Below are 26354 nucleotides of genomic sequence, written 5' to 3'. Positions count from 1 at the left end.
GTTATTGACCAGAGATGTGTCTCGGTCATGTCTACATTGTTCTCGAACCCGTAGGGTCCGCACGCTTAAGGTTACGATGACAGTTATATTATGAGTTTATGCATTTTGATGTACCGAAGGTTGTTCGGAGTCCCGGATGTGATCACGGACATGACGAGGAGTCTCGAAATGGTCGAGACATAAAGATTGATATATTGGAAGTCTATGTTTGGACATCGGAAGTGTTCCGGGTGAAATCGGGATTTTACCGGGTTACCGGGAGGTTACCGGAACCCCCCGAGAACCATATGGGCCTTCATGGGCCTTAGTGGAAAGGTGAAAGGGCTGCCCACCAGGGCTGCGCGCCTCCCCCCTTCCCCTAGTCCTATTAGGACTAGGAGAGGTGGCCGGCCACCCTTCTCCTCTTTCCCCCTTTGGGGATTCCTAGTTGGAATAGGATTGGAGCGGAGTCCTACTCCCGGTAGGAGTAGGACTCCTCCTGCGCCACCTCCTCCTGGCCGGCGCCTCCTCCCCCCCCTTGGCTCCTTTATATACGGAGGCAGGGGCACCTCTAAACACACAAGTTGACACAAGTTGATCCACGTGATCGATTCCTTAGCCGTGTGCGGTGCCCCCTGCCACCATATTCCTCGATAATACTGTAGCGGAGTTTAGGCGAAGCCCTGCTGCTGTAGTTCATCAAGATCGTCACCACGCCGTCGTGCTGACGAAACTCTTCCCCGACACTTTGCTGGATCGGAGTCCGGGGATCGTCATCGAGCTGAACGTGTGCTCGAACTCGGAGGTGCCGTAGTTTCGGTGCTTGATCGGTTGGATCGTGAAGACGTACGGCTACTTCCTCTACGTCGTGTCATCGCTTCCGCAGTCGGTCTGCGTTGGGTACGTAGACAACACTCTCCTCTCGTTGCTATGCATCACATGATCCTGTGTGCGCGTAGGAAATTTTTTGAAATTACTACGAAACCCTACAAAAGCAACCGTGAGTACTCATTCAAAGTACTCGCAAGCATCAGATCTATACTAAGTATGCACTGGTATCAAAAGGAAGGGTTGTATCTGTGGACTGAACTGCAGAATGCCAGAATAGAGGGGGAAGGCCTAGCCTATCAAGGACTAGCATCTTCATGCAGCTCCGAGCATCTTGCAACATGTAGAAGAGTAAAGAATAGCAGTTTATAATTAACAAGCATGTTGTATCATTAATGCCCAGAGATCCTTCCTCGACTCCCTGCGAGAAAGCAATCCCGGAGCCACATATTTCAAGTATCCATTTGTAGTTGTATAAGATCAGGATATAATTCTGAACGTCTGTTACCATGGACACGACTATTAATACATAATCTTCCCTGCAGGGGTGCACCACGTTTTCCAACACGCTTGATTACTCTGGCCGGACACACTTTTCTGGGTTAATGCACGGCCTTGGAAAATCAACACGTCGTAGCCCTACCTAGGCTCACCAGAGAGGTCCCCATCGCCCGTTGCACTCCGGATCATTGCGCGCAGGGCGGGTCCAGGATCCACCACTACAGGATGGTGCCGGCCCAACCGTGCCGCACTTCTGAACTGGACGTCTGACAAAGCTTCGGCTGATACTACGTCGTCCAGGCCCATAACTATTCTCACGTGGTGGTTGGTGCGTAAAGGCCAAAGGCCAACTCAGAACAAATACCCAAACCATAGTGTATTATTAGCTTGCGGAGACGAGCATAGACTCACGATCGACGTGGACTTACGACAAGGGCCTAGAGTGTCCGGCCGTGCCATGTCATTATCTTGCGGGTTCCCTCCGGGCCCGCCCGACTTTCACCAAGGTCTCAAGTAAAGTCATTGTAACCGTGTGTCCAAACATCAAGGGGAAAACCCGAGGAATCACCCCCGGTGGATTCCACTCAATGTAATCATCAAGGTGAACGTAAGAGGGACCACCCTCGAGGTTCACACTTGAGGTGTCGAACGACAGAGCCATATCGGGAATGGTGAAAGAGGAAATCACCCTCGATGACCACAACTGAATAGCTACACTACAGAATTATCATCAGGAGTGCATTATGAGGGATCACCCTCGGCACTCGATAGTAGCTCTGCAGAGTCGAGCAACTAAAGGGGTGTGATGTGATGTGAGGTGTCAGGCTCTGGTCATCGATCACGTTGATCGAATCGTCGAAGATGAAGCAGGGGCAACAAGGACAAGTGGGGGTCACTGATGGATCACTAACCAACCTATACTAAGCAGTTTAGGATAAGCAGGTAGGTAACAAAAGCAGGTACAAAAGCAGGCTATGGATCAGAATAGGAGCAAACAATAATAGTAGCAAAATCTAATGCAAGCATGAGAGTATAGAATGGGCGATATCAGGATGATCAAAGGGGGGGAGGCTTGCCTGGTTGCTCAGACAAGAAGGAGGGTCGTCGTCGACGTAGTCGATCACAGGGGCATCAGCAGCGGTCTCGAGGTCTACCGGAGAGAAGAGGGGGAAGAAACAGTAAATACACGCAAACATAAGCATAACAAGACAATAAGCGGGGCTAGAGGTGTTCGAACGCGGTGCTAGGCGATACTAGCGAAGGGGGGGAAACATCCTGGAAAGTTTTCCCGGTTCCGGACGTCTGTCAGACAGATGAACCGGAGGGGAAAAGTTCTAGGTTTGCTATGCTAGGGATGTGTGGCGGGCGAACGGACCGCGTGTTTGGATTTGCCTCGTCATTCTGAGCAACTTTCATGTATAAAACTTTTCCATCCGAGCTACGGTTTAATTTCTACTAGCAAAAGAGCCCGTGCGTTATAAACACATCTATAAACTGTAGGGCTGCCCTAATGACAGTGCAACCGTGTGCTGAGAGTAAACATTCACAGGATCTCGGGAAGGTGCTTATTAGCAGCTGGCTGGTACGCATTGCATGTTATGGTTTCTCTTTTCTTAACAAACTTACATGAAAAAAATGGTTGGCTACAGAGCATAGAGTCTGATCTCTGATGTATTCATGTTCTCACTTTCTCACCAAATCTGAACCTAAACATTATATTAGTTTGCACTTCAAACATCTTCCGTCTAGTAATGCTATTCATGCATGATCAAGATGGTAGAAACACATACATGTGATTAATCAATTTCGAAAAAATACATGTGATTAATCAATTTCGAAAAAATACATGTGATTAAGGATGGAAAAAGACAAACTTGAGAGTTGGAGTAAGATGGAGTTGCATGAATTCTGCATCTTCACAGTTGCTAGCTTGACCCTTGCCAAAATAGAAGAAAGCCCTATCTGCAAAATCAAAAAACATATGAAAGCCCTGCAGTATCCATCCTCCCCCTACTAAAATCTGGCTTCAATCAGAAACATTTAATCATTGTCAACTGCTGAGATGGGGTAGGGGTCAAATCAACATATCTTGGCAGTGCCTGTTAATCATCTATGCAGCAGAGGACACATACCGTGCGGCAAGTAGGAGGCGCGCTATCGAGGAGGCTGGGCACCGTCGTAGGCGGGGCTGCGGGATGGACGTCGATGAGCAGCTCGTTCGTGCTCCCCGCATGGCCGACGAGCAGCTGCGGCTGGGTTTGATGGGAGATGGGGTGGATCCTGCCGATCTCGTCCGGATTTGGAGACCGCAGATCGAGGACGGGCACCGCAGAGTGGATGGACGGCGGCGGCAGCGAAGGGATGGGGGCGCGGGGGCGGAAGGGCGCGGCGCGGAAGAAACCCTCACGTTCTCGTGCGGGGGAGCAATTTCAGGGTCGGCCGGTCGGGCGAGTAAGGGCTGCGTACGAACAGTTTTTTTTTCACTTACGCTTGGGTTATAGTGGACTGCGGGTTAATTCCTAAAAACCATAGGGACCTTTACGTAAAAACGCCGCGACGGTGAACCCGGAGACCCAATCCGTGCTTTATTATTAGGGAGAGATTAATATTCAAAGTTTTAACAAAATTCTGGATTTACTTTAATTCGTAAATAAAGGTTAAAATGCTATGGATACCCAGCTCTATGTACACAACAGTGTACACAGAGGATGACAAGTGGGCCAGGGGGTCCAAGTTGACAAGTCAACAGGGTCATAGGTGTTGCAAATATGCCCTAGAGGCAATAATAAAAGTGTTATTATTATATTTCTTTGTTCATGATAATAGTCTTTTATTCATGCTATAACTGTGTTATCCGGAAATCGTAATACACGTGTGAATACATAGACCACAATATGTCCCTAGTGAGCCTCTAGTTGACTAGCTCGTTGTGATCAACAGATAGTCATGGTTTCCTAGCTATGGACATTGGATGTCGTTGATAACGGGATCACATCATTAGGAGAATGATGTGATGGACAAGACCCAATCCTAAGCATAGCACAAAGGTCGGTTAGTTCGTTTGCTAGAGCTTTTCCAATGTCAAGTATCTTTTCCTTAGACCATGAGATCGTGTAACTCCCAGATACCGTAAGAGTGCTTTGGGTGTACCAAACGTCACAACGTAACTGGGTGACTATAAAGGTGCATTACAGGTATCTCCGAAAGTGTCCGTTGGGTTGACACGGATCGAGACTGGGATTTGTCACTCCGTGTTACAGAGAGGTATCACTGGGCCCACTCGGTAGTGCATCATCATAATGAGCTCAAGGTGGCCAAGTGTCTGGTCACGGGATCATGCATTACGGTACGAGTAAAGTGACTTGCCGGTAACGAGACTGAACGAGGTATTGGGATACCGACGATCGAGTCTCGGGCAAGTAACATACCGTCTGACAAAGGGAATTGCATACGGGGTTTGATCGAATCCTCGACATCGTGGTTCATCCGATGACAACATCGAGGAGCATGTGGGAGCCAACATGGGTATCCAGATCCCGCTATTGGTTATTGACCTGAGGTCGTCTCGGTCATGTCTGCATGTCTCCCGAACCCGTAGGGTCTACACACTTACGGTTCGGTGACGCTAGGGTTATCAGGAAGACAAGTATGTGATTCCCGAATGTTGTTCGGAGTCCCGGATGAGATCCCGGACGTCACGAGGAGTTCCGGAATGGTCCGGAGGTAAAGATTTATATAAGGAAAGTGGTTAAACGGACACCGGAAAGTTTCGGTGGCATACCGGTATTGTACCGGGGCCACCGGAAGGGTTCCGGGGGTCCACCGGGTGGGGCCACCCCTCCCGGGGGGGCCACATGGGCTGTGTGGGAGAGGGAGCCAGCCCCTAGTGGTCTGGGCGCGCCTCCCCACCTAGGCCCATGCGGCTAGGGCAAGGGGAGGGGAAACCCTAAAGGGGGCGCCCCTAGCTTGGGGGCCAAGCCACCCCTTTTCCCTCTCCCTTTGGCCGCCACCCCCCTCTAGGGTTTCCCCTAGAGGGCTGGCCCCCTTGCCCCTCTCCTCCTATATATAGAGGGGTGAGGGGAGGGCTGCAACAACACAAGCCAAGGCGCAGCCCCTCCCCTCCCCAACACCTCTCCTCCTCCGTACGTGCTTGGCGAAGCCCTGTCGGAATACTGCTGCACCAACTGCACCACGCCGTCGTGCTGCCATTGGAGCTGTCTTCCTCATCCTCTCCTTCCTCCTTGCTGGATCAAGACGGAGGAGACGTCGTCCGTCCCGTACGTGTGTTGAACGCGGAGGTGCTGTCCGTTCAGCACTTGGTCATCGGTGATCCGAATCACGACGAGTACGACTCCATCATCACCATCCCCTTGAACGCTTCCGCACTCGATCTACAAGTGGTATGCAGATGCAAACTCACTCCCTTGACTCGTTGCTTAGATGAACTCATAGATGGATCTGGGTGAAACCGTAGGGAAAATTTTAATTTTCTGCAACGTTCCCCAACAGTGGCATCATGAGCTAGGTCTATGCGTAGTTCTCTATTGCACGAGTAGAACACAATTTTGTTGTGGGCGTGGATCTTTTCAACTTGCTTGCCGCTACTAGTCTTATCTTGCTTCAGCGGTATTGTGGGATGAAGCGGCCCGGACCAACCTTACACGTACGCTTACGTGAGACCGGTTCCACCGACTGACATGCACTAGTTGCATAAGGTGGCTGGCGGGTGTCTGTCTCTCCCACTTTAGTTGGAGTGGATTCGATGAAAAGGGTCCTTATGAAGGGTAAATAGAAGTTGACAAGGTCACGTTGTGGTTATTCGTAGGTAAGAAAACGTTCTTGCTAGAACCCAATTGCAGCCATGTAAAAGATGCAACAACAATTAGAGGACGTCTAACTTGTTTTTGCAGCAATTGTCATGTGATGTGATATGGCCAGAAGTTGTGATGAATGATGAATGATATATTGTGATGTATGAGATCATGTTCTTGTAATAGGAATCACGACTTGCATGTCGATGAGTATGACAACCGGCAGGAGCCATAGGAGTTGTCTTTATTTTGTATGACCTGCGTGTCATTGAAGAACGCCATGTAAACTACTTTACTTTATTTGCTAAACGCGTTAGTCATAGAAGTAGAAGTAGTCATTGGCGTGACAACTTCATGAAGACACGATGATGGAGATCATGATGATGGAGATCATGGTGTCATGCCGGTGACAAGATGATCATGGAGCCCCGAAGATGAAGATCAAAGGAGCTATATGATATTGGCCATATCATGTCACTACTTTATATAATTGCATGTGATGTTTATTATGTTTATGCATCTTGTTTACTTAGATCGACAGTAGTAAATAAGATGATCCCTTATAAACAATTTCAAGAAAGTGTTCCCCCTAACTGTGCACCGTTGCTAAAGTTCGTCGTTTCGAAGCACCACGTGATGATCGGGTGTGATAGATCCTTACGTTCACATACAACGGGTGTAAGACAGTTTTACACATGCAAAAACACTTAGGGTTAACTTGACGAGCCTAGCATGTACAGACATGGCCTCGGAACACGGAGACCGAAAGGTCGAACACGAGTCGTATGGAAGATACGATCAACATGAGAATGTTCATCGACGATGACTAGTCCGTCTCACGTGATGATCGGACATGGCCTAGTCAACTCGGATCGTGTAACACTTAGATGACCAGAGGGATGTCTAATCTGAGTGGGAGTTCAATAATTTGATTAGATGAACTTAATTATCATGAACTTAGTCTAAAACCTTTTGCAAATATGTCTTGTAGATCAAATGGCCAACGCTCATGTCAACTTGAACTTCAACGCGTTCCTAGAGAAAACCAAGCTGAAAGATGATGGCAGTAACTATACGGACTGGGTCCGGAACCTGAGGATCATCCTCATAGCTGCCAGGAAACAATATGTCCTAGAAGGACCGCTAGGTGACGCTCCCGTCCCAGAGAACCAAGACATTATGAATGCTTGGCAGTCTCGTGCTGATGATTACTCCCTCCTTCAGTGCGGCATGCTTTACAGCTTAGAACCGGGGCTCCAAAAGCGTTTTGAGCATCACGGAGCATATGAGATGTTCGAAGAGCTGAAACTAGTTTTCCAAGCTCACGCCCGGGTCGAGAGATATGACATCTCTGACAAGTTCTATAGTTGTAAGATGGAGGAAAATAGTTCTGTCAGTAAGCACATACTCAAGATGTCTGGGTTGCACAACCGTATGACCCAGCTGAATATTAACCTCCCTGATGAGGCAGTCATTGACAGAATCCTTCAGTCGCTCCCACCAAGCTACAAGAGCTTTGTGATGAACTACAATATGCAGGGGATGGTAAAGACCATTCCTGAAGTATTTTCCATGCTGAAGTCAGCAGAGGTTGAAATCAAGAAAGAACATCAAGTGTTGATGGTCAATAAGACCACTAAGTTCAAGAAGGGCAAGGGTAAGAAGAACTTCAAGAAGGACGGCAAGGAGGTTGCCGCTCCCGGTAAGCCAGTTGCCGGGAAGAAATCAAAGAATGGACCCAAGCCTGAGACTAAGTGCTTTTATTGCAAGGGGAAGGGTCACTGGAAGCGGAACTGCCCCAAATACTTAGCGGATAAGAAGGCCGGCAACAGTAAAGGTATATTCGATATACATGTAATTGATGTGTACCTCACCAGTACTCGTAGTAACTCCTGGGTATTTGATACCGGTGCCGTTGCTCATATTTGTAACTCACAGCAGGGGCTGCGGAATAAGCGGAGACTGGCGAAGGACGAGGTGACGATGCGCGTCGGGAATGGTTCCAGAGTCGATGTGATCGCCGTTGGCACGCTACCTCTACATTTACCCACGGGATTAGTTTTGAACCTTAATAATTGTTATTTAGTGCCAAGTTTGAGCATGAACATTGTATCTGGATCTCGTTTAATACGAGATGGCTACTCATTTAAGTCTGAGAATAATGGTTGTTCGATTTATATGAGAGATATGTTTTATGGTCATGCTCCGATGGTCAATGGTTTATTCTTAATGAATCTCGAGCGTAATACTACACATATTCATAGCGTGAATACCAAAAGATGTAAAGTTGATAACGATAGTCCCACATACTTGTGGCACTGCCGCCTTGGTCACATTGGTGTCAAGCGCATGAAGAAGCTCCATGCTGATGGACTTTTAGAGTCTCTCGATTATGAATCATTTGACACATGCGAACCATGCCTCATAGGCAAGATGACCAAGACTTCATTCTCTGGAACAATGGAGCGAGCAACCAACTTGTTGGAAATCATACATACCGATGTGTGCGGTCCAATGAGTGTTGAGGCTCGCGGAGGATATCGTTATGTTCTCACTCTCACTGATGACTTGAGTAGATATGGGTATGTCTACTTAATGAAACACAAGTCTGAGACCTTTGAAAAGTTCAAGGAATTTCAGAATGAGGTAGAGAATCAACGTGACCGAAAGATAAAATTCCTACGATCAGATCGTGGAGGAGAATATTTAAGTCACGAATTTGGTACACACTTAAGGAAATGTGGAATCGTTTCACAACTCACGCCGCCTGGAACACCTCAGCGTAACGGTATGTCCGAACGTCGTAATCGCACTCTATTAGATATGGTGCGGTCTATGATGTCTCTTACCGATTTACCACTATCATTTTGGGGATACGCTCTAGAGACAGCTACATTCACTTTAAATAGGGCACCGTCTAAATCCGTTGAGACGACACCGTATGAATTATGATTTGGGAAGAAACCTAAGCTGTCGTTTCTAAAAGTTTGGGGATGCGATGCTTATGTCAAGAAACTTCAACCTGAAAAGCTCGAACCCAAGTCGAAAAAATGCGTCTTCATAGGATACCCTAAGGAAACCATTGGGTATACCTTCTACTTAAGATCCGAGGGCAAGATCTTTGTTGCCAAGAACGGATCCTTTCTGAAAAAAGAGTTTCTCTCGAAAGAAGTAAGTGGGAGGAAAGTAGAACTCGATGAAGTACTACCTCTTGAACCGGAAAGTAGTGCAGCCCAGGAAAATGTTCCTGTGATGCCTACACCAACTGAAGAGGAAAATAATGATGATCAAGGTACTTCAGATCAAGTTGCTACTGAACTTTGTAGGTCCACAAGGACACGTTCCGCACCAGAGTGGTACGGCAACCCTGTCCTGGAAATCATGTTGTTAGACAACGGTGAACCTTCGAACTATGAAGAAGCTATGGCGGGTCCAGATTCCAACAAATGGCTAGAAGCCATGAAATCCGAGATAGAATCCATGTATGAAAACAAAGTATGGACTTTGACTGACTTGCCCGATGATCGGCGAGCGATAGAAAACAAATGGATCTTTAAGAAGAAGACGGACGTGGATGGTAATGTTACCGTCTATAAAGCTCGACTTGTCGCTAAGGGTTATCGGCAAGTTCAAGGGATTGACTACGATGAGACTTTCTCTCCCGTAGCGAAGCTTAAGTCCGTCCGAATTAGCAATTGCCGCATACTATGATTATGAGATATGGCAGATGGACGTCAAAACGGCATTCCTTAACGGTTATCTTAAGGAAGAACTGTATATGATGCAACCGGAAGGTTTTGTCGATCCTAAGAACGCTAACAAAGTATGCAAGCTCCAGCGATCCATTTATGGGCTGGTGCAAGCATCTCGGAGTTGGAACATTCGCTTTGATGAGATGATCAAAGCGTTTGGGTTTATGCAGACTTATGGAGAAGCCTGCGTTTACAAGAAAGTGAGTGGCAGCTCTGTAGCATTTCTCATATTATATGTAGATGACATACTTTTGATGGGAAATGATATAGAATTCTTGGACAGCATTAAGGCCTACTTGAATAAGTGTTTTTCAATGAAGGACCTTGGAGAAGCTGCTTATATATTAGGCATCAAGATCTATAGAAATAGATCGAGACGCCTCATAGGTCTTTCACAAAGCACATACCTTGATAAGATTTTGAAGAAGTTCAAAATGGATCAGTCCAAGAAGGGGTTCTTGCCTGTATTGCAAGGTGTGAGATTGAGCTCGGCTCAATGCCCGACCACGGCAAAAGATATAGAAGAGATGAGTGTCATCCCCTATGCTTCAGCCATAGGATCTATTATGTATGCCATGCTGTGTACCAGACCTGATGTAAACCTTGCCGTAAGTTTGGTAGGAAGGTACCAAAGTAATCCCGGCAAGGAACACTGGACAGCGGTCAAGAATATCCTGAAGTACCTGAAAAGGACAAAGGACATGTTTCTCGTTTATGGAGGTGACGAAGAGCTCGTCGTAAAGGGTTACGTCGACGCTAGCTTCGACACAGATCTGGATGACTCTAAGTCACAAACCGGATACGTGTATATGTTGAATGGTGGAGCAGTAAGCTGGTGCAGCTGCAAGCAGAGCGTGGTGGCGGGATCTACATGTGAAGCGGAGTACATGGCAGCCTCGGAGGCAGCGCATGAAGCTATTTGGGTGAAGGAGTTCATCACCGACCTAGGAGTCATACCCAATGCGTCGGGGCCGATCAAACTCTTCTGTGACAACACTGGAGCTATTGCCCTTGCCAAGGAGCCCAGGTTTCACAAGAAGACCAGGCACATCAAGCGTCGTTTCAACTCCATCCGTGAAAATGTTCAAGATGGAGACATAGAAATTTGCAAAGTACATACGGATCTGAATGTCGCAGATCCGTTGACTAAACCTCTCTCGCGAGCGAAACATGATCAACACCAGAACTCTATGGGTGTTCGATTCATCACAATGTAACTAGATTATTGACTCTAGTGCAAGTGGGAGACTGTTGGAAATATGCCCTAGAGGCAATAATAAAAGTGTTATTATTATATTTCTTTGTTCATGATAATAGTCTTTTATTCATGCTATAACTGTATTATCCGGAAATCGTAATACACGTGTGAATACATAGACCACAATATGTCCCTAGTGAGCCTCTAGTTGACTAGCTCGTTGTGATCAACAGATAGTCATGGTTTCCTGGCTATGGACATTGGATGTCGTTGATAACGGGATCACATCATTAGGAGAATGATGTGATGGACAAGACCCAATCCTAAGCATAGCACAAAGGTCGGTTAGTTCGTTTGCTAGAGCTTTTCCAATGTCAAGTATCTCTTCCTTAGACCATGAGATCGTGTAACTCCCGGATACCGTAAGAGTGCTTTGGGTGTACCAAACGTCACAACGTAACTGGGTGACTATAAAGGTGCATTACAGGTATCTCCGAAAGTGTCTGTTGGGTTGACACGGATCGAGACTGGGATTTGTCACTCCGTGTTACGGAGAGGTATCACTGGGCCCACTCGGTAGTGCATCATCATAATGAGCTCAAGGTGGCCAAGTGTCTGGTCACGGGATCATGCATTACGGTACGAGTAAAGTGACTTGCCGGTAACGAGACTGAACGAGGTATTGGGATACCGACGATCGAGTCTCGGGCATGTAACGTACCGATTGACAAAGGGAATTGCATACGGGGTTTGATCGAATCCTCGACATCGTGGTTCATCCGATGACAACATCGAGGAGCATGTGGGAGCCAACATGGGTATCCAGATCCCGCTGTTGGTTATTGACCTGAGGTCGTCTCGGTCATGTCTGCATGTCTCCCGAACCCGTAGGGTCTACACACTTAAGGTTCGGTGACGCTAGGGTTATCAGGAAGACAAGTATGTGATTACCGAATGTTGTTCGGAGTCCCGGATGAGATCCCGGACGTCACGAGGAGTTCCGGAATGGTCCGGAGGTAAAGATTTATATAAGGAAAGTGGTTAAACGGACACCGGAAAGTTTCGGTGGCATACCGGTATTGTACCGGGGCCACCGGAAGGGTTCCGGGGGTCCACCGGGTGGGGCCACCCCTCCCGGGGGGGCCACATGGGCTGTGTGGGAGAGGGAGCCAGCCCCTAGTGGGCTGGGCGCGCCTCCCCACCTAGGCCCATGCGGCTAGGGCAAGGGGAGGGGAAACCCTAAAGGGGGCGCCCCCCTAGCTTGGGGGGCAAGCCACCCCTTTTCCCTCTCCCTTTGGCCGCCGCCCCCCTCTAGGGTTTCCCCTAGAGGGCCGGCCCCCTTGCCCCTCTCCTCCTATATATAGAGGGGTGAGGGGAGGGCTGCAACAACACAAGCCAAGGCGCAGCCCCTCCCCTCCCCAACACCTCTCCTCCTCCGTACGTGCTTGGCGAAGCCCTGTCGGAATACTGCTGCACCAACTGCACCACGCCGTCGTGCTGCCATTGGAGTTGTCTTCCTCATCCTCTCCTTCCTCCTTGCTGGATCAAGACGGAGGAGACGTCGTCCGTCCCGTACGTGTGTTGAACGCGAAGGTGATGTCCGTTCAGCACTTGGTCATCGGTGATCCGAATCACGACGAGTACGACTCCATCATCACCATCCCCTTGAACGCTTCCGCACTCGATCTACAAGTGGTATGTAGATGCAAACTCACTCCCTTGACTCGTTGCTTAGATGAACTCATAGATGGATCTTGGTGAAACCGTAGGAAAAAATTTAATTTTCTGCAACGTTCCCCAACAATAAGGGCCCGCATGTCATTGTCTTAGACTTTGATTTTAAATTTGTTTTTATTTAAACTAACAGTGGGTCCACTTGTGAGGTACTCCCTCCGTTCGAAAATACTTGTCATCAAAATGAATGTATCTAGAACTAAAATGCATCTATATACATCTATTTCAATGACAAGTATTTCCGGACGGAGGGAGTATTAGGCTAATCCTAATACACTAATTAACAACTAACCTATCTCTAACAAATCTAACAGGGCCGGCCCCTAATACAGAGAGCCAGCCGGCCTCTGGCTCTGTACACGGGCGCGCCGGTCTCAGGGCGCCAGCGGCCAGCGACGGGGAGCACCGGCGGGAGCGGGAAGGTAGCCAGGTAGCAGCAGTAGTCTGCGGCGGATGCAACATGGCGGCAGCTGCAGCAGGGGAGCGTCCTAGCGGACGACGGCGGGCGCGCGCGGCCAAAGCAGGAGGCGCGGCGACAAAAGTGAAGTGACGCAAGCGGGAAGGGGCGAGGCCTCGCGCGGGGCCGGGGCCTAGCCGGGGCGCGAAGGGGGATGGGGTGCGTCTGGACGCGGCCCAGGGGCGAGCGCTTGCGCGCAGGAGCACCGGGCGCGGCCTCGGGAAGGTGCGGGCGGCAGTCTACGGCGTCAAAATCGGAGGGATGATAGGGAATTGGTCGTGGTGCTCACAGCGGGCTCCAGGGAGGTCTCAGGAGGCCGGGGATGGCGCCGGAGCGGTGGTGTCCGCCGCAGTTCGACGACGGCCGAGGCGGTGGGGAACAGGGCGATGATGGTGCTGTAGGAGCTCCCCGACGCAGATCCAGTGTTGTAGATGAAGGAGATGGAGCGGCGCGTCTCCTGGATAGGCTCCGGTGGCATGGGGTGTCTCCGGTGTGCGACATCGACGGTGACTCGGTGATGGCGGTGCGGCTGCGAGCTCAGGGTCGAGAGGGAGAGCGAGTGAGAGGGGAGAGGGAGAGGTGGATCTAGCGTGTAGGGGGGGGGGGGGGGGGGGGGGGGGGGGGGCAGGGGGGAGGACCGAGGAGGCGGGGGTCCTTATCCTGCCGAGGCGTCTCCGGCGAGGAGGTGCGGTGGCAACAACGCCCTGTAGCGACGCGGGACGGGGGAACAGGTCTGCTTGGGTCAACCAGGTGGGCCAAGGCCCAGGGGGCACGGTGGAGCTGGGCTAGTCAGCCAAGTGGAGGGGCCTTTTTATTTTAAAATTTATTTACTTATATATATATATATATATATATATTTTTCTGTTTTATTTAGATTAGGGCATTAAATCACTTTGCAGAAAATGTTAGTTCACCACGAATATTAACAAATGAAAATTTGCCACATGATGAACATTTTATTTTAGACATTTGAAAACTTTTGAGTTTGACTTGATTTTGAATTTTGAATAAAGGGTGGGTTTGAAACATCGCGAGTTTATTAAGTGTAATAATGATGACATGGCATCATTAGCAGGGAATTACTGTAGCTTAATTATCCGGGCGTCACGAGGGGGGGGGGGGCGAATTGGGGAAGACCCCAAGTAGGATTTGGCCTACTTGGGGCGCACTCCTTGGCTGCTCCTCCCTCGGCTATTCTGTTTCGTGAAACAGAATATTATTCTGTTACCCTACTTGAACTGACGGTTTTAGGCGGTTGTACTGATAATTTCCGAGCGGTTGAACTCATGCTTTCAGTTTTGTTTAACTGATCGTCTTCTTTAGTTCAAATTTTTTTTTACAATCTTTTTGTCGGAACGGAGCGTGTAATATATCATTGGAAAGCTCTTGACAACTATATTTCAATTATATTGAACGTTTTTGCAAAATCATTATGGTTTAAGAACAGTTTGAAAAAAATCGATTTTTTCAAAACCGAAAACGTGAATTGTATGTTGGACTCAGTTTTCAAACAGAATTTCAGAATTGAGCAAATAAGATGGCCTTGGAAAGCTGGTGAAAATCCGCATCTTCCATATATCTATTGTTTTTTCTAATTCTATACGATTTAAAAGTAATTTGGAAAATGGTGAAATTCAGGGCGAAATGTATTTTCGTGATTTTTTGCAAACTGTTTGTCGGATTGATGCAAATGATACGGTGTTGGAAGGATATGGAAAATGCACAATTTTTTCATATTAAAATGTTTTTCTAATTCCTTACGGTTTAAAAACGAATTTGAATACAGTCAAATTTAATTTCGAACACGGTTTTTATAAAAAGTTTGTTGAAATGAGGCAAATAATATACGGTTGGAAAGATATTGAAAGTACGAAACTTAGTCATGTTGAACGTTTTCTCAAATTTGCAACTTTTGAAGAGTAATTTGTTTTACGGTGAGACCCGTCGTGTTATTTTTCCGTCAGAAAAAATATAGTACTTGGACTGATCTACGTGTGCGTTTGTACTGAAAGGTTCTAAAAAAAGAGTACTTGAACTTATGTTTGCATGGGTTTGTACTAAGCGTGTTTTCACTGACTAGACTTTGCTCTGTTTTGGGTAATATTTTTGCTCGTAAGTTTTCAACGGTTTATTCATCGCCCCTGTACTTGCATGGTTTATATCATGGAACTGAATGATATCTTTTTCAAAAAGAAAATATATTTTTTGAACTAAACATTTTTTTACAATGATGTTTTGGACTTTTCTTATTTTACGACTTGTACTTTTCCCATTTGAATTGCATGGGGTTTCTTTTTGCTTGAATTTTTACAAGTTGAATTTCTATCATTTCTTTTATTCCAAACGGACCAACATTTTTAACTTATACTGATCAATATTTTTAATTCAACCATTTTTCCTTTGTAAAACAGACCAACGTTTTTGTTTGTACGGATCAGTTCTAGAACTTGTACATCAACATCACAAAATTACACTTTGGACGGATCACCTTCTCCCATTTGGACTGACCACAAAATTTGCATCAGGAAACTCACAAAAACAAAGACGACTACAACCAGATCGACGAGAATGTATGAACCATACCATTTTTAGCTCAATAAATACTAAACACAGAACAAGTAGAACTTATTAAACAAGATGTTTTTCAAGTTTCTCACATTAACACTTTTTATAATACAAAACCGAATGGTTCACTTTTACCTCCTCTCTTTAAAGTACTATAAACTGACAAACTAAAATAAAATGGTGAACACAGTGCATTTTTGTACCGCAGTTGGTAATAGGGGCACAACCCATGTGAATTGTATAAAAGGTGAGTACCAGTAGTTTGTAGTACCATCACAATCAAAGTTCATACTGACATAAGCTCTGGTTGTGCTCCGGGGTTGGACTGTGTTCACCATGAAGCCATGGGGTCCGGCCAGAAAAATGACACGGCGAGTGAGGCACGTCTCCAAACTGATGGTCGCGATGAACTCGGCCACCCTGAAGCCACAGGTTTGGACTGAGCATGGCGCTGAAGTTGAGTAGACCATTTAGGAATTAGGATAAATAGGAAACAACAAACAGGTGAAGAAACCATGAAGTGAAATGAGTTATAGAAGACAGTATGCATTTTTCTCACTAAAACAAACTTCTGTTTGTGTGCAACTTCTATACTTGCATACATTTGGCATGGTATTTCTTGCAACGGAGTACCACAATACTAACTCGTCATATTAACTGGAAAAGTTTGACAAGAAACTTCATCTTCAGCATACTGACTACAACACACTATACATATTGGAGGGGAAAGATGCACTATACTTTTTTGTGTTTTTTTTCAAATATAATCTGGCAGCTCATTGTGAAGTTAAACAATAATTTTTTCGTGAAGTTAAATTTTTTAACACCATTTTTTCTGACCCTCCGAACTGCTCCACCTAAAGAGATTGAACGTTTGTTGGAATTGAGCAAAAATCTTTTTTCAAACTTTTGAAATGCTTCAAATGGGATCTTTTTTTATTTTGAACTTACTAGATTTTGCATTAAAATCTTTTCCAAAACACTAAACTGATCATTTTTTAATTCAGACTTCTATGTTTCTATTTTTTGAAACCAGTTTTCTTGTTTTTAATTTGAACATATCATTGTTTTAAATTCAAAATGTTTTTTAATTCGAACCGGTCATTGTTTTTAATTTGAACTGATTATTTTTTTAATCCAAAACAAATTTTTATCCAAACTGATTATTCTGTCTAATTTAAAATGATAATTCATTTTTTTAATTCAAACTAATCATGGTTTTAAATTCAAATTGACCATTCATTTTATTTCGGGAGGACGCCGCGCCCAGCGGACTGTGGGACGTGGGACGGCATGCCTTGGGGGCGGTGGGGTGGCGTGTCGCGGGTGCCGGCAAGTGCGGCTGCAAGTGGCTTCTAAGGTCTGACCTACCTGCAATAGTTAACAATGTATTAATCCTGCACTCATGTATCCAAAGTGATATTCTCACAAATTACTGGAGTTCCGCTGCTCCTTTACATAGAAAAACTACTACTACTACTAGAGATTAAATGTTGTATACATGTAGCCTATGCTGACATAGAAGAGATTAAACATTGTCAATTTGATGTAATTTTTTTTGTTCTGTGTACTGACATCAAGAAAGAGTACACAAAGATATGATGGATGAGCAGTAATATAAGGCAAGAAATTTGAAGGATTGCTCACACTAAAATAAGAAATTGTACTGAACTTAAAATAAGATTTGCACTGAACTAAAACTAGAATTTGAACTGAAATAAAATAGATCTTTGTCTAGGTATTTAAGCAAACACCTGACAACAACAAAAATGACTGGCATTTAGAAATAAACACGATGGTATATAAAAATTCATGCAAGAATGAGAAGTATGACTCCAACATTTTAGCAACAAACAAATGACTAGGGAAGCAAATGTTCAAACTGAAACAATTGAACTTGCAGCACATGTGGACGGTACGGACTAGAACATTGTGTTTTGTGCACCTGCTCGAACTGAAACAATTGAACTTGCAGCACATCTGAATGTGGACATGGAGGTAGGGGATCCTGTGGGTGACAACAAAACCTCAGCGTCACCACAACAATTCAGAGATGAGGCAAAATCATGAATTAATAGAGCTAGAGAGATTTGAGAGGAGCAACAACATCATGCAAGAGAGAGAGAGAGAGAGAAAGCAGAAGATAGTAGCAACCGTGCACATGCTGGAGGAGTACAGGAGCCGTGAGCTGCACTGGCAGCCAGAGGCAAAGGCCTACTAGGGGCACTGGACTGGGGACGGCGCTGGATATATTGGAGCAGTTGCCAAGGAGCTTATAGCAGCAGTGTACATCGGCAACGGACTGCTCGCGCACAAGGAGATGTACTGCTTCCCTGGGATGGAGGGGCGAAGTGTGTGCCTCCCAAGCCGCGGCGTCGAACTGCTTTGGGTTGTGTTGTTGAACAACCCGGTGTGGCAGCGGTGAATGGTATGGGCGGCACGGCGATGGAGCCCCACCAGCAGTGGCAGGAGGCTTGACACAATCGGCCTAGTAGCTGCGACGGTGAACGGCCTAGGGCGACCAGGTTGGACTGCTGGTCGCAGTGGCGGCGAACCCAACGCCCTGGCCACACCGGGATGATAGGCAACCAGAAGGAGCGGAGGGGCAGAGATATTGAACGACCTGTGGTTGCAGCGTTGAACTGCCTGTACGCGACAATGGAGCGATAGCAGTGCATAAATCTGGTATAGGCGACAGCCGTGGTGGCCGTTGTGTTGCAGAGCGGTGGCCCTATTTGTCTATCAGCAAGCTAGATGTATGTGTTAAAAATAAAAATGGCTAATGCAGCATTGGTGGAGCTATGTGTATTACTGCAGGGGCCATGCCCCCCCCCCCCCCCCCCCCCCCCAGCTCTTGGATTTGTTGTGAAGAAATTCTGAATTTGTGTCACAAATTGAGAGAAATGTAGTTTGTGAAGAAACCAGCCCTCCACACACGCCATGGCCCCCTTAGTCATTTGTCTAGCTCCGCCACTGGCATTCAGAGTTGGCAGAAACTGTACCATACTTTGTACATACAAGCATACAGAAAATCGAGGCAACATTGTATACCTGATATGTAGTTGGACTGACGCTCTAGAATTTAGAACTGAGGAAAAAATGTACAGACAGCTCGAGCGCCATGAGCAGAAGGCCCGAAAGAAGCGGCACTGGTGGTCGGGAGATCAAGAAGAAGCACTGACTGGCTGCACAAAATAAAAAAGATAAGAACAAAGTGAAGCACCATGGTCTGCGTAGAAGCAGATGGAAGAAAAGTTCCAAGGAGTGGTGGCCGCCAGATACATCATTTTTCAGTTAAAAGAATGTATCTTTGTAGATAGCAGGAACAAAAACTCTTTTAGATAACTCAATCTTATAGAATGAAGCAATATGAGATGGAAGAGTAAAGCAACAGGAGAATGCAATGTGAGTTTGTAAATCATGTAAAGAAAGAACTTGATTTTCCAAAAACCGTAGTATCCAACTAGTTCTCCACCTAAAGCTCAAACAAGCCCTGCATGCTCAGCTAATTAACCACACACATGACTGTTCTTTTGCAGTACACCAGACTGCACATTCACATTGGCCATGTATAAATGATTTTCTTTTAGGAATAACATCAAAAACAGCAGAAAACTTAGCTTGGGAGATGGAGTAACATGAACGGGTCTGCCTCTCACCGCCGCAGCTGCAGAACATATTGATTTTCAGTAGAAGAAAAAGAATTGATCTATATGTGATCCATCACAAAACAAAGCATACATGCATACATATATCACAAGTTCAGAACATCACAGCTCACAAGCACATCCTGTACGCTTTGGACCTTGGGAATTGTTGCAGTCCCAACACTCTGTACGCGGCCATAGTGATGCCTCCACTTCATGTCACATGGGTGTGCGCATGGTGTTCGTCTCTCGCCGCTGTTACCAGACAGGCAGAAGAGTGGCAGCCTACAGAACAAAGCACCGTCTGCTTGTACTGGCCCTATTTCACTGCATTTCCCCACAATTTGTTGCAACAAAGAACCATCTTTTTGGTAGCACAATGGTTTGCAGAATCATGGCAGCTGGGACTAAATTGTACTGCTGTGAATCAAAACTTCACTGCTATGCAATCAAAATTACAGCTGCAAGAAGGATACGTGATTCCAGAAATGTCCCCCAACATGTACTGGGCAGCTACGGAGCCTGTACTGACAATGAACTATGGATCGACAGCTAGAGGCAGAGGAGCTCCACCCCGGCGAGTCGAGAGTAAATCCACACATGGCAGCGCATTCAGTTGAAAATAGACGAGAGCAGAACACAGCAGTAGAAGATGCTCAGAACTCCACACACAAGCGAGACCGGGGTGCTCTTCGTCAAGCTCCGCCGGCCAAGCGGTCGGAAGACACAAAGTTGAACGGCCAGAGCAGATCAGCCAGGACGGACTCCATAGCAGCACAGGGAGCCGGGTGGAGGGAGGCGTGCGGCGGCCAGTGGCCGGAGGCGAGCGACGGGTGGGGTCGGAGGCGCGCGACGGCCGGGGTAGGAGGCGCGCGACGACCGGGGTTGGGAGGCGCACGGCGACTGGAGGAGAGAGTTGCATGGCGACCGGTGGTTGGGGGCGGCGGGCGCGGCGGGCGGCAGTGATTGGTTGGGGCGGGCCATCGGCGGCGGCGAGCGGGCAGGGGAGGAAGGAGGCGGCAGGCCAGAGGGAAGGGAGGAGGCGGCGCGCCGGCAGGGAGGGAGGAGGCGTGTAAGCAACTCGCTAGATCGGGGGAGAATTTACACTGCGTTCGGATGTCTGAATTAGGGCCTTCGAATTGGATATGGTATTGGCTACCTGCCAATTCAGGCGTTTGGATGTATACTGAATCGAGGGAACGAAAACGGGTCCAATACAGAGCCGAAATTTCATCCACGCGCGCAGCCCTCCCGCGATACAAAGCTCTTTGCCTCCGATTTCACTCGAATTGACCTAGTCCCGCAAAAGATAACGTTTGGAGACAGGCTCGCTCCCGACCTGCCCCTTTCCTCCCCGCGCGAGACGGCTGGAGCCACCGACGGCGCAGGTATTCATCCTCACCCCCCGCCATGGACCTCCTCCCCCTCCTCTCTCCGGCGGCGGCGGAGCTTCAAGCCCCCGCGGCTGCTGCCCTTTTCCCTCCCCTGCAGCGCTCCTTCCTCTGCCGCCCGAGCCGGCGCAGCCCTGGATCTGGCCTGTGTCGCTCGTCGGCGCGGCCTCCATCCCTTCCAGCTCGCTGGCCGGAGCGCCTTCCATCCCGGCCATCTTGCTCCGGCGCAAGCCCTCCATCCTGCCTATCTTCTTCATCCCCTTATCCTCTGCCATCTTCTTCCCCTTCCTCTTCCATCTTCTTATTCCACTCCCCTGTACCCCCTTCTTTCTTTTCAGTTGTTCTGTTCTTCCCCTGCTGTCCATGTCCAACATGTTCTGTTCTTCCCTTGTTCTGCTCCAATGAATTATTAAAGCCCATGTTCATTTTTTGTAGGTGTTGCTGATAAGTGGAACCCCGGGAGGCTGAGTTAAGGTATGAGCTGCATGGTTATGTGACTAAAAGTTGTGTGCTAGTCATGCTGATTGAGATCTTATGCTAGTCATGTTGATTGAGATTTTGTGCTAGTCATATTGATTGAATGATGCATGGTTATGTGACTAAAAATTGACATGATGTGTATAACTGTAGTTGTATCATGTCTCATCTGGAATTGATTGCTTCCATTACCGAAGAAAACAAAAGAAGAAAGAGAAAAAGGATTATTATGACAGCCATGTATGTTGAGTCAGTGTGTCTTGGGCTACGTATCTTAGTACGCAGAGGGCACCGAAGAGTTTGGGCTGCTTTAGTGATGAAGAGCAGCGATATGGTCTTCGGAAGTATTTGCTGAAGGAAATGTACAATGGGTCAGAAATCACTTGCTATGATGAGTTGCGACTAACAAAAAGAAACTTTCATGCTTTGTGCACGATGTTACGCGAGAAGTGTGGTCTCATTGATAGCATATATGTGACTGTAGAAGAAAAGGTTGCTATGTTTTTATTGGTTGTTGGACATGGTATTAAAATGAGGATCCTGCGGGGCACTTACAAGCATTCATTAGACACTATCAGTAGGCACTTCTCTTCCGTGTTAACAGCCATACTTTCCCTAAGTGGGGAGTTTATCAAGCTTCCCAATCCATCTGTCGAGCCTCCGGATGATTACAAATGGAAGTGGTTTGGCAATGCATTGGGAGCACTAGATGGGTGTCATGTTGATGTTTCTGTTGTTCCATCTGACCAAGGAAGGTATAGGAACAGAAAGCAAGCAATCACCACTAACATGCTAGGTGTGGTTGACTGGAACATGAAATTTCTTTATGTTCTACCTGGCTGGGAGGGATCTTCATCTGACTCGAGAGTGTTGCGTGATGCAATGAGAAATAATCGTCAAGATGCATTTGTTGTACCGCATGGTATGATTATTTCTCTTGACATTTATTTTCTTCCCCATGTAATTGTTAGCTAATTTTAATTGCTCCACCATAGGAAAGTATTACTTAGTGGATGCTGGCTACACCAATGGGCCGGGCTTTCTTGCTCCATTCCGATCGACTCGGTACCACTTGAAAGAGTGGGTTGCAAGTCAACAACAGCCCCAAACTTCTAAAGAGCTCTATAACTTGCGTCATTCTCGTGCTAGAAATGTTGTGGAGAGAACTTTCGGGTTGTGGAAGAAAAAATGGGCCATACTAAGAGTTCAATCTTTCTTTGATATAAAGGACCAGGTAAAAAAAGTTAAAGTGATGTTACTTATGGATAGTGATGACATGCTGATTGTGAATCTAATTTTGTGCAGATTCGAATTATTAATGCGTGTTGTGTGTTACACAACTTTGCAAGGGATAGGCAACATGTGATGGATGATCTATTGCTTCCAGAAGTTGACCATGAACTAGATGATTTGGAACTTGAGACGGGGGATGACGCTAACTTAATTACATCTGTTGAAGTCACAAATGAATGGACCAACTTTAGGCAAAACTTTGCAGATGACATGTATGCTGAGTACCTTGTGAGGCATGCAGAACTAGAGATGTAGTAGCTTGATGATGGTAGTCTCATTTTGTGTAGTAGCTTGATGATGGTGGCCTCATTTTGTGTAGTATCTAGATGATGGTGGTCTCATTTTGTGCAGTCGCTTGCTGGATATCTTTTGTGTGATAGCATAGGTGGCTGTGATGATGCCTTGTGTTGTACATGCATCACCTTCCCATATATATGATAGTGTTTCTCTAAAATTTTCACTTTCATGTACCATTTATTTATGCATAATCTTGATCCAACATGCTGTTTTCCTTTGTGCATATTTTTTTTTGTTTGTAGCACCATGGCTGAAGGAGTTGTAAGGAGGAATTACACCACATGGGATGATGAGATGGATGGTGCACTGCTTGAGGTGCTTGTTGATCATCACAACAATGGCGACCATTCACAAAATGGATGGAAACCACATGTGTATTGTGCAGCCATAAGGAATGTGAAGGAGAAGTGCAACAAGAATATCACAAAGGACAACATTTTGGGAAGGCTTAGAACTTTCGACAGGTACTATGAAGTCATTACCAAGATACTTTCCCAAAGTGGTTTTGGGTGGGATTGGGTGAATCATAAGCTATCAATGGATAGTGATGATGTCTGGATCAAATATGTGGAGGTAACCATCATAATATGCACATTCATGTTTACCTTTTTAGTATGTCACATAACAGGACAGCAACTTTACTCTTCGCTTGTGTGTATTTTGCAGGCTAATAAGAAAGAGAAAGGATTAGCTTCCTACAAGACCAAAGTAGTGAAGCATTGGGAGTCCATATCTATCATATATTCAAAAGATCATGCCAATGGTGAAGGTGCGATGACTGGTGCTGAGACTACTGCAGATCCAGAAGCAGAACCAATAGAAATCTCTCCAGAAGTGGCACCAAAGAGGCAACGAACAGGTGAGTCCATTATGTGCATGATTGGAGAAATGAGGGCTACTTTCAAGGATGCTTTGAAGACAACTGATCCACTTCCACTGCCAAAAGCTACCACTCCTGCTGCAATTCTTGCTGCACTTTAGTTGATACCAGACTTGGCAGAGCCAGACATGTTGCGATCATATGGGAAGCTGATTCTTAATGAGCGTTTGTTTGAAGCTCTAATGGAGTTGCCCATGGAAATGAGGAAGGCCTGGCTGTTAGTGTTGCCTTAAATTTATTCAAATGTTGCTTTTTAGCTTGTCTTGTTTAACTACTTGAACCTATTTGAACTAGTGCGGTGATGTTAAATTTAGAACTATGTGTTGTTGTTGTTGAGAATTTGGAAACTACATATCCGAACTACGTGTTGTTGTATGTGCTCTGGTTAAAAATTTGCACTCTGTTCGCATAATTATTGTTGTTGTTGTTAGAAATTTATCACTGTTCCTATTCATGTGTGAATATTATTTGGTGTCGTCATGCCTTTCTATCTAGAATATATATTTGTTCATTTTTATTGCTATATAATAATTCAATTATACTCACAAATTGTACAGATTTGATTTGATGCATAAAACACAAAGCATATGCAATTCCATAGTATGTCATCCGAACATGATTTGGTATTGAGATTCCATGGCCCAATTCCATGAGCAACCGAACACGTGAATTTGTATTCATGTCCATTACAGTTTCCTCTCCGAATTGGAAATGAAACCAATTCAATACAGAGGTATCGAATACAGACATCCGAACACAGCGAGGGATTCGAATTTGAATTGGGGAAAAGTTTCGGTAGCTATCCGCCCAACCACCCACACAGCTATCCGATTACACCGGCCACAGCCGTCATTCCGTTCCTAGCCAGCTATTACAGGATGAGATCGATCTCTATTTAAATGAGTGACCGTTAGCTCAGTTAACGGGCCAGGCTGTAGTCGCCGAGCCAGCGCGGTGGGTTGGTCGCTCGCTTGGGCCGCCGGGCCGGCCCATCTCCTTGATTGAATTCCACCGCGCCATCTTCCGTTGCCGGATCCGCTACAGTCCGCTGATCGGCAATAGCTCGCTTCGACTGAACCAGTGGTTCAGTCCTTGTCTTGGCGACACTGACATCCCCCTCTCCTTGTGAACCGGCTTGTCCCCAAGCCAGAGCGCACGGAAATTCTTGCTTCAACGAGTCCAAGTCTTCCCAAGTAGCAGTGGCTGGTGTACTGTCATTCCAAAGAATTAAACCTTGCATCACTGTTTTGCGGCCAGATTGACGAGCGCGACGATCCAGAACCTGAACAGGCACTTGCAAACTGGCTGTAGGAGAAGGTAACTGTGTTTGCACCCGAGTCGTTGGCGGAATGAACTTTTTGAGGTGAGACACGTGAAACACTGGGTGTATGCGACTGTCAGGAGGCAGCTCCAGTCGGTAGGCAACATCTCCAATTTTGTCGAGTATCTTGTAAGGACCAAAATACTTGAATGAAAGCTTATGGTTGGCTCTTCTGACAACTGATGATTGCACGTATGGTTGCAATTTGAGGAACACTAGATCGTTGACAGCAAAAACTCGTTCAGTTCGTCTCTTGTCTGCCTGATGTTTCATTCTCTGCTGGACACGCAACAGATGCTATTTGACTGAAGCAATCATCAACTGTCGGGAGTCCAACCATGATTGGATATCGACGAGAGAAATTGTATCAGAAGCAGATATCCCAAAAAACCACGGGGTCTGTCCATAAATGATTTCGAAAGGTGATCTGTTCAGTGCAGAATGCCAGTTGGTATTGTACCAGAATTCACAAAGCGACAGCCATTTGCTCCACTTAGTATGATGGGCACTAATGAAACATCGCAAGAAACACTCAATTTGCTGATTTACTCTTTCAGTTTGGCCGTCAGTCTCCGGGTAATATGCTGTACTCATGTTTAGTTCTGCTCTAGTTCTCGATATAAGCAGTTGCCAGAATGTGCTAGTGAAAATGGGATCTCTGTCACATATTATGAGCCTGGGCATACCATGTAACTTGTACACATTATCTATAAAAACTTCAGCCACTTTCTGAGCATTGAAGGGGTGTGAGAGAGGAATGAGATGGCCATATTTAGAGAACTTGTCAATCACCACTAGTATGCAGTTGTACTGGAAGGATGTAGGGAGACCTGAGATAAAATCCATGGACACTGTGTCCAAGCTTTGGAAGGTACTGGCAGAGGAGATAGCAATCCAGGGTATTGAATTCTCTCTGGTTTAGCTTGCTGGCACACCAAACAGGACTGGACTTGAGTTTTGATGAAGTTTTTCATTCCTTGCCTCCTAAAGAGGGAGATAATTCTTTTGTATGTGACTGGGAAACCAGAATGCCCCCCAACTGGACTAGCATGAAAGGCTGTAAAAATCTTGAGGTGCAGCTCAGCATCAGGCCCAACCCATATACTGTTCTTGTAACGAAGGAGACCTTGGTGCAGAGAGAACTGTGGCTTAGATGCAGGATCTATGGCTAGTTGTTGCAAAATGTCTTGTATTTTAGGATCACCAGTGTAGCTCTTAACAAT

At 46.3% G+C, this 26354-nt stretch overlaps 1 protein-coding gene and 1 long non-coding RNA gene across 4 annotated transcripts; one reads left to right on the top strand and one right to left on the bottom strand.

Annotated features, from left to right (window-relative positions):
• Nucleotides 1–15833: 15833 nt before the first annotated feature.
• On the bottom strand, nt 15834–20599 carry LOC123109814 (uncharacterized). 2 transcript variants are annotated; one of them, XR_006453069.1, is made up of 4 exons: nt 19575–20599; nt 18877–19492; nt 17771–17833; nt 15834–17196 (listed from the first exon to the last, which is right to left on the bottom strand). It is a non-coding gene; the product is annotated as an uncharacterized lncRNA (long non-coding RNA). The 2 variants fall into 2 exon arrangements; XR_006453063.1 differs by having other exon boundaries at nt 15834–17833; nt 19575–20597.
• An 80-nt stretch (nt 20600–20679) lies between these two features.
• LOC123109787 (protein ALP1-like) lies at nt 20680–24248 on the top strand. Of its 2 annotated transcripts, XM_044530412.1 has the most exons (5): nt 20701–20860; nt 21299–21337; nt 21494–22262; nt 22336–22574; nt 22646–23087. In XM_044530412.1, the coding sequence occupies exons 3-5, from the start codon at nt 21701–21703 to the stop codon at nt 22886–22888; spliced, it is 1044 nt and encodes a 347-aa protein (XP_044386347.1). In that variant the 5' UTR covers nt 20701–20860; nt 21299–21337; nt 21494–21700; the 3' UTR covers nt 22889–23087. The 2 variants fall into 2 exon arrangements, with proteins under 2 accessions (XP_044386348.1, XP_044386347.1); XM_044530413.1 differs by lacking the exons at nt 21494–22262; nt 22336–22574; nt 22646–23087 and adding exons at nt 23173–23503; nt 23597–24248 and having other exon boundaries at nt 20680–20860.
• Nucleotides 24249–26354: the final 2106 nt, after the last annotated feature.

The sequence above is a fragment of the Triticum aestivum genome, chromosome 1B (assembly GCF_018294505.1).
Source record: "Triticum aestivum cultivar Chinese Spring chromosome 1B, IWGSC CS RefSeq v2.1, whole genome shotgun sequence".
NCBI classification, from domain to species: Eukaryota; Viridiplantae; Streptophyta; class Magnoliopsida; order Poales; family Poaceae; genus Triticum; species Triticum aestivum.
Note: the sequence above shows the minus strand (reverse complement) of the source record. Positions and strands in the feature narration are given on the sequence as shown.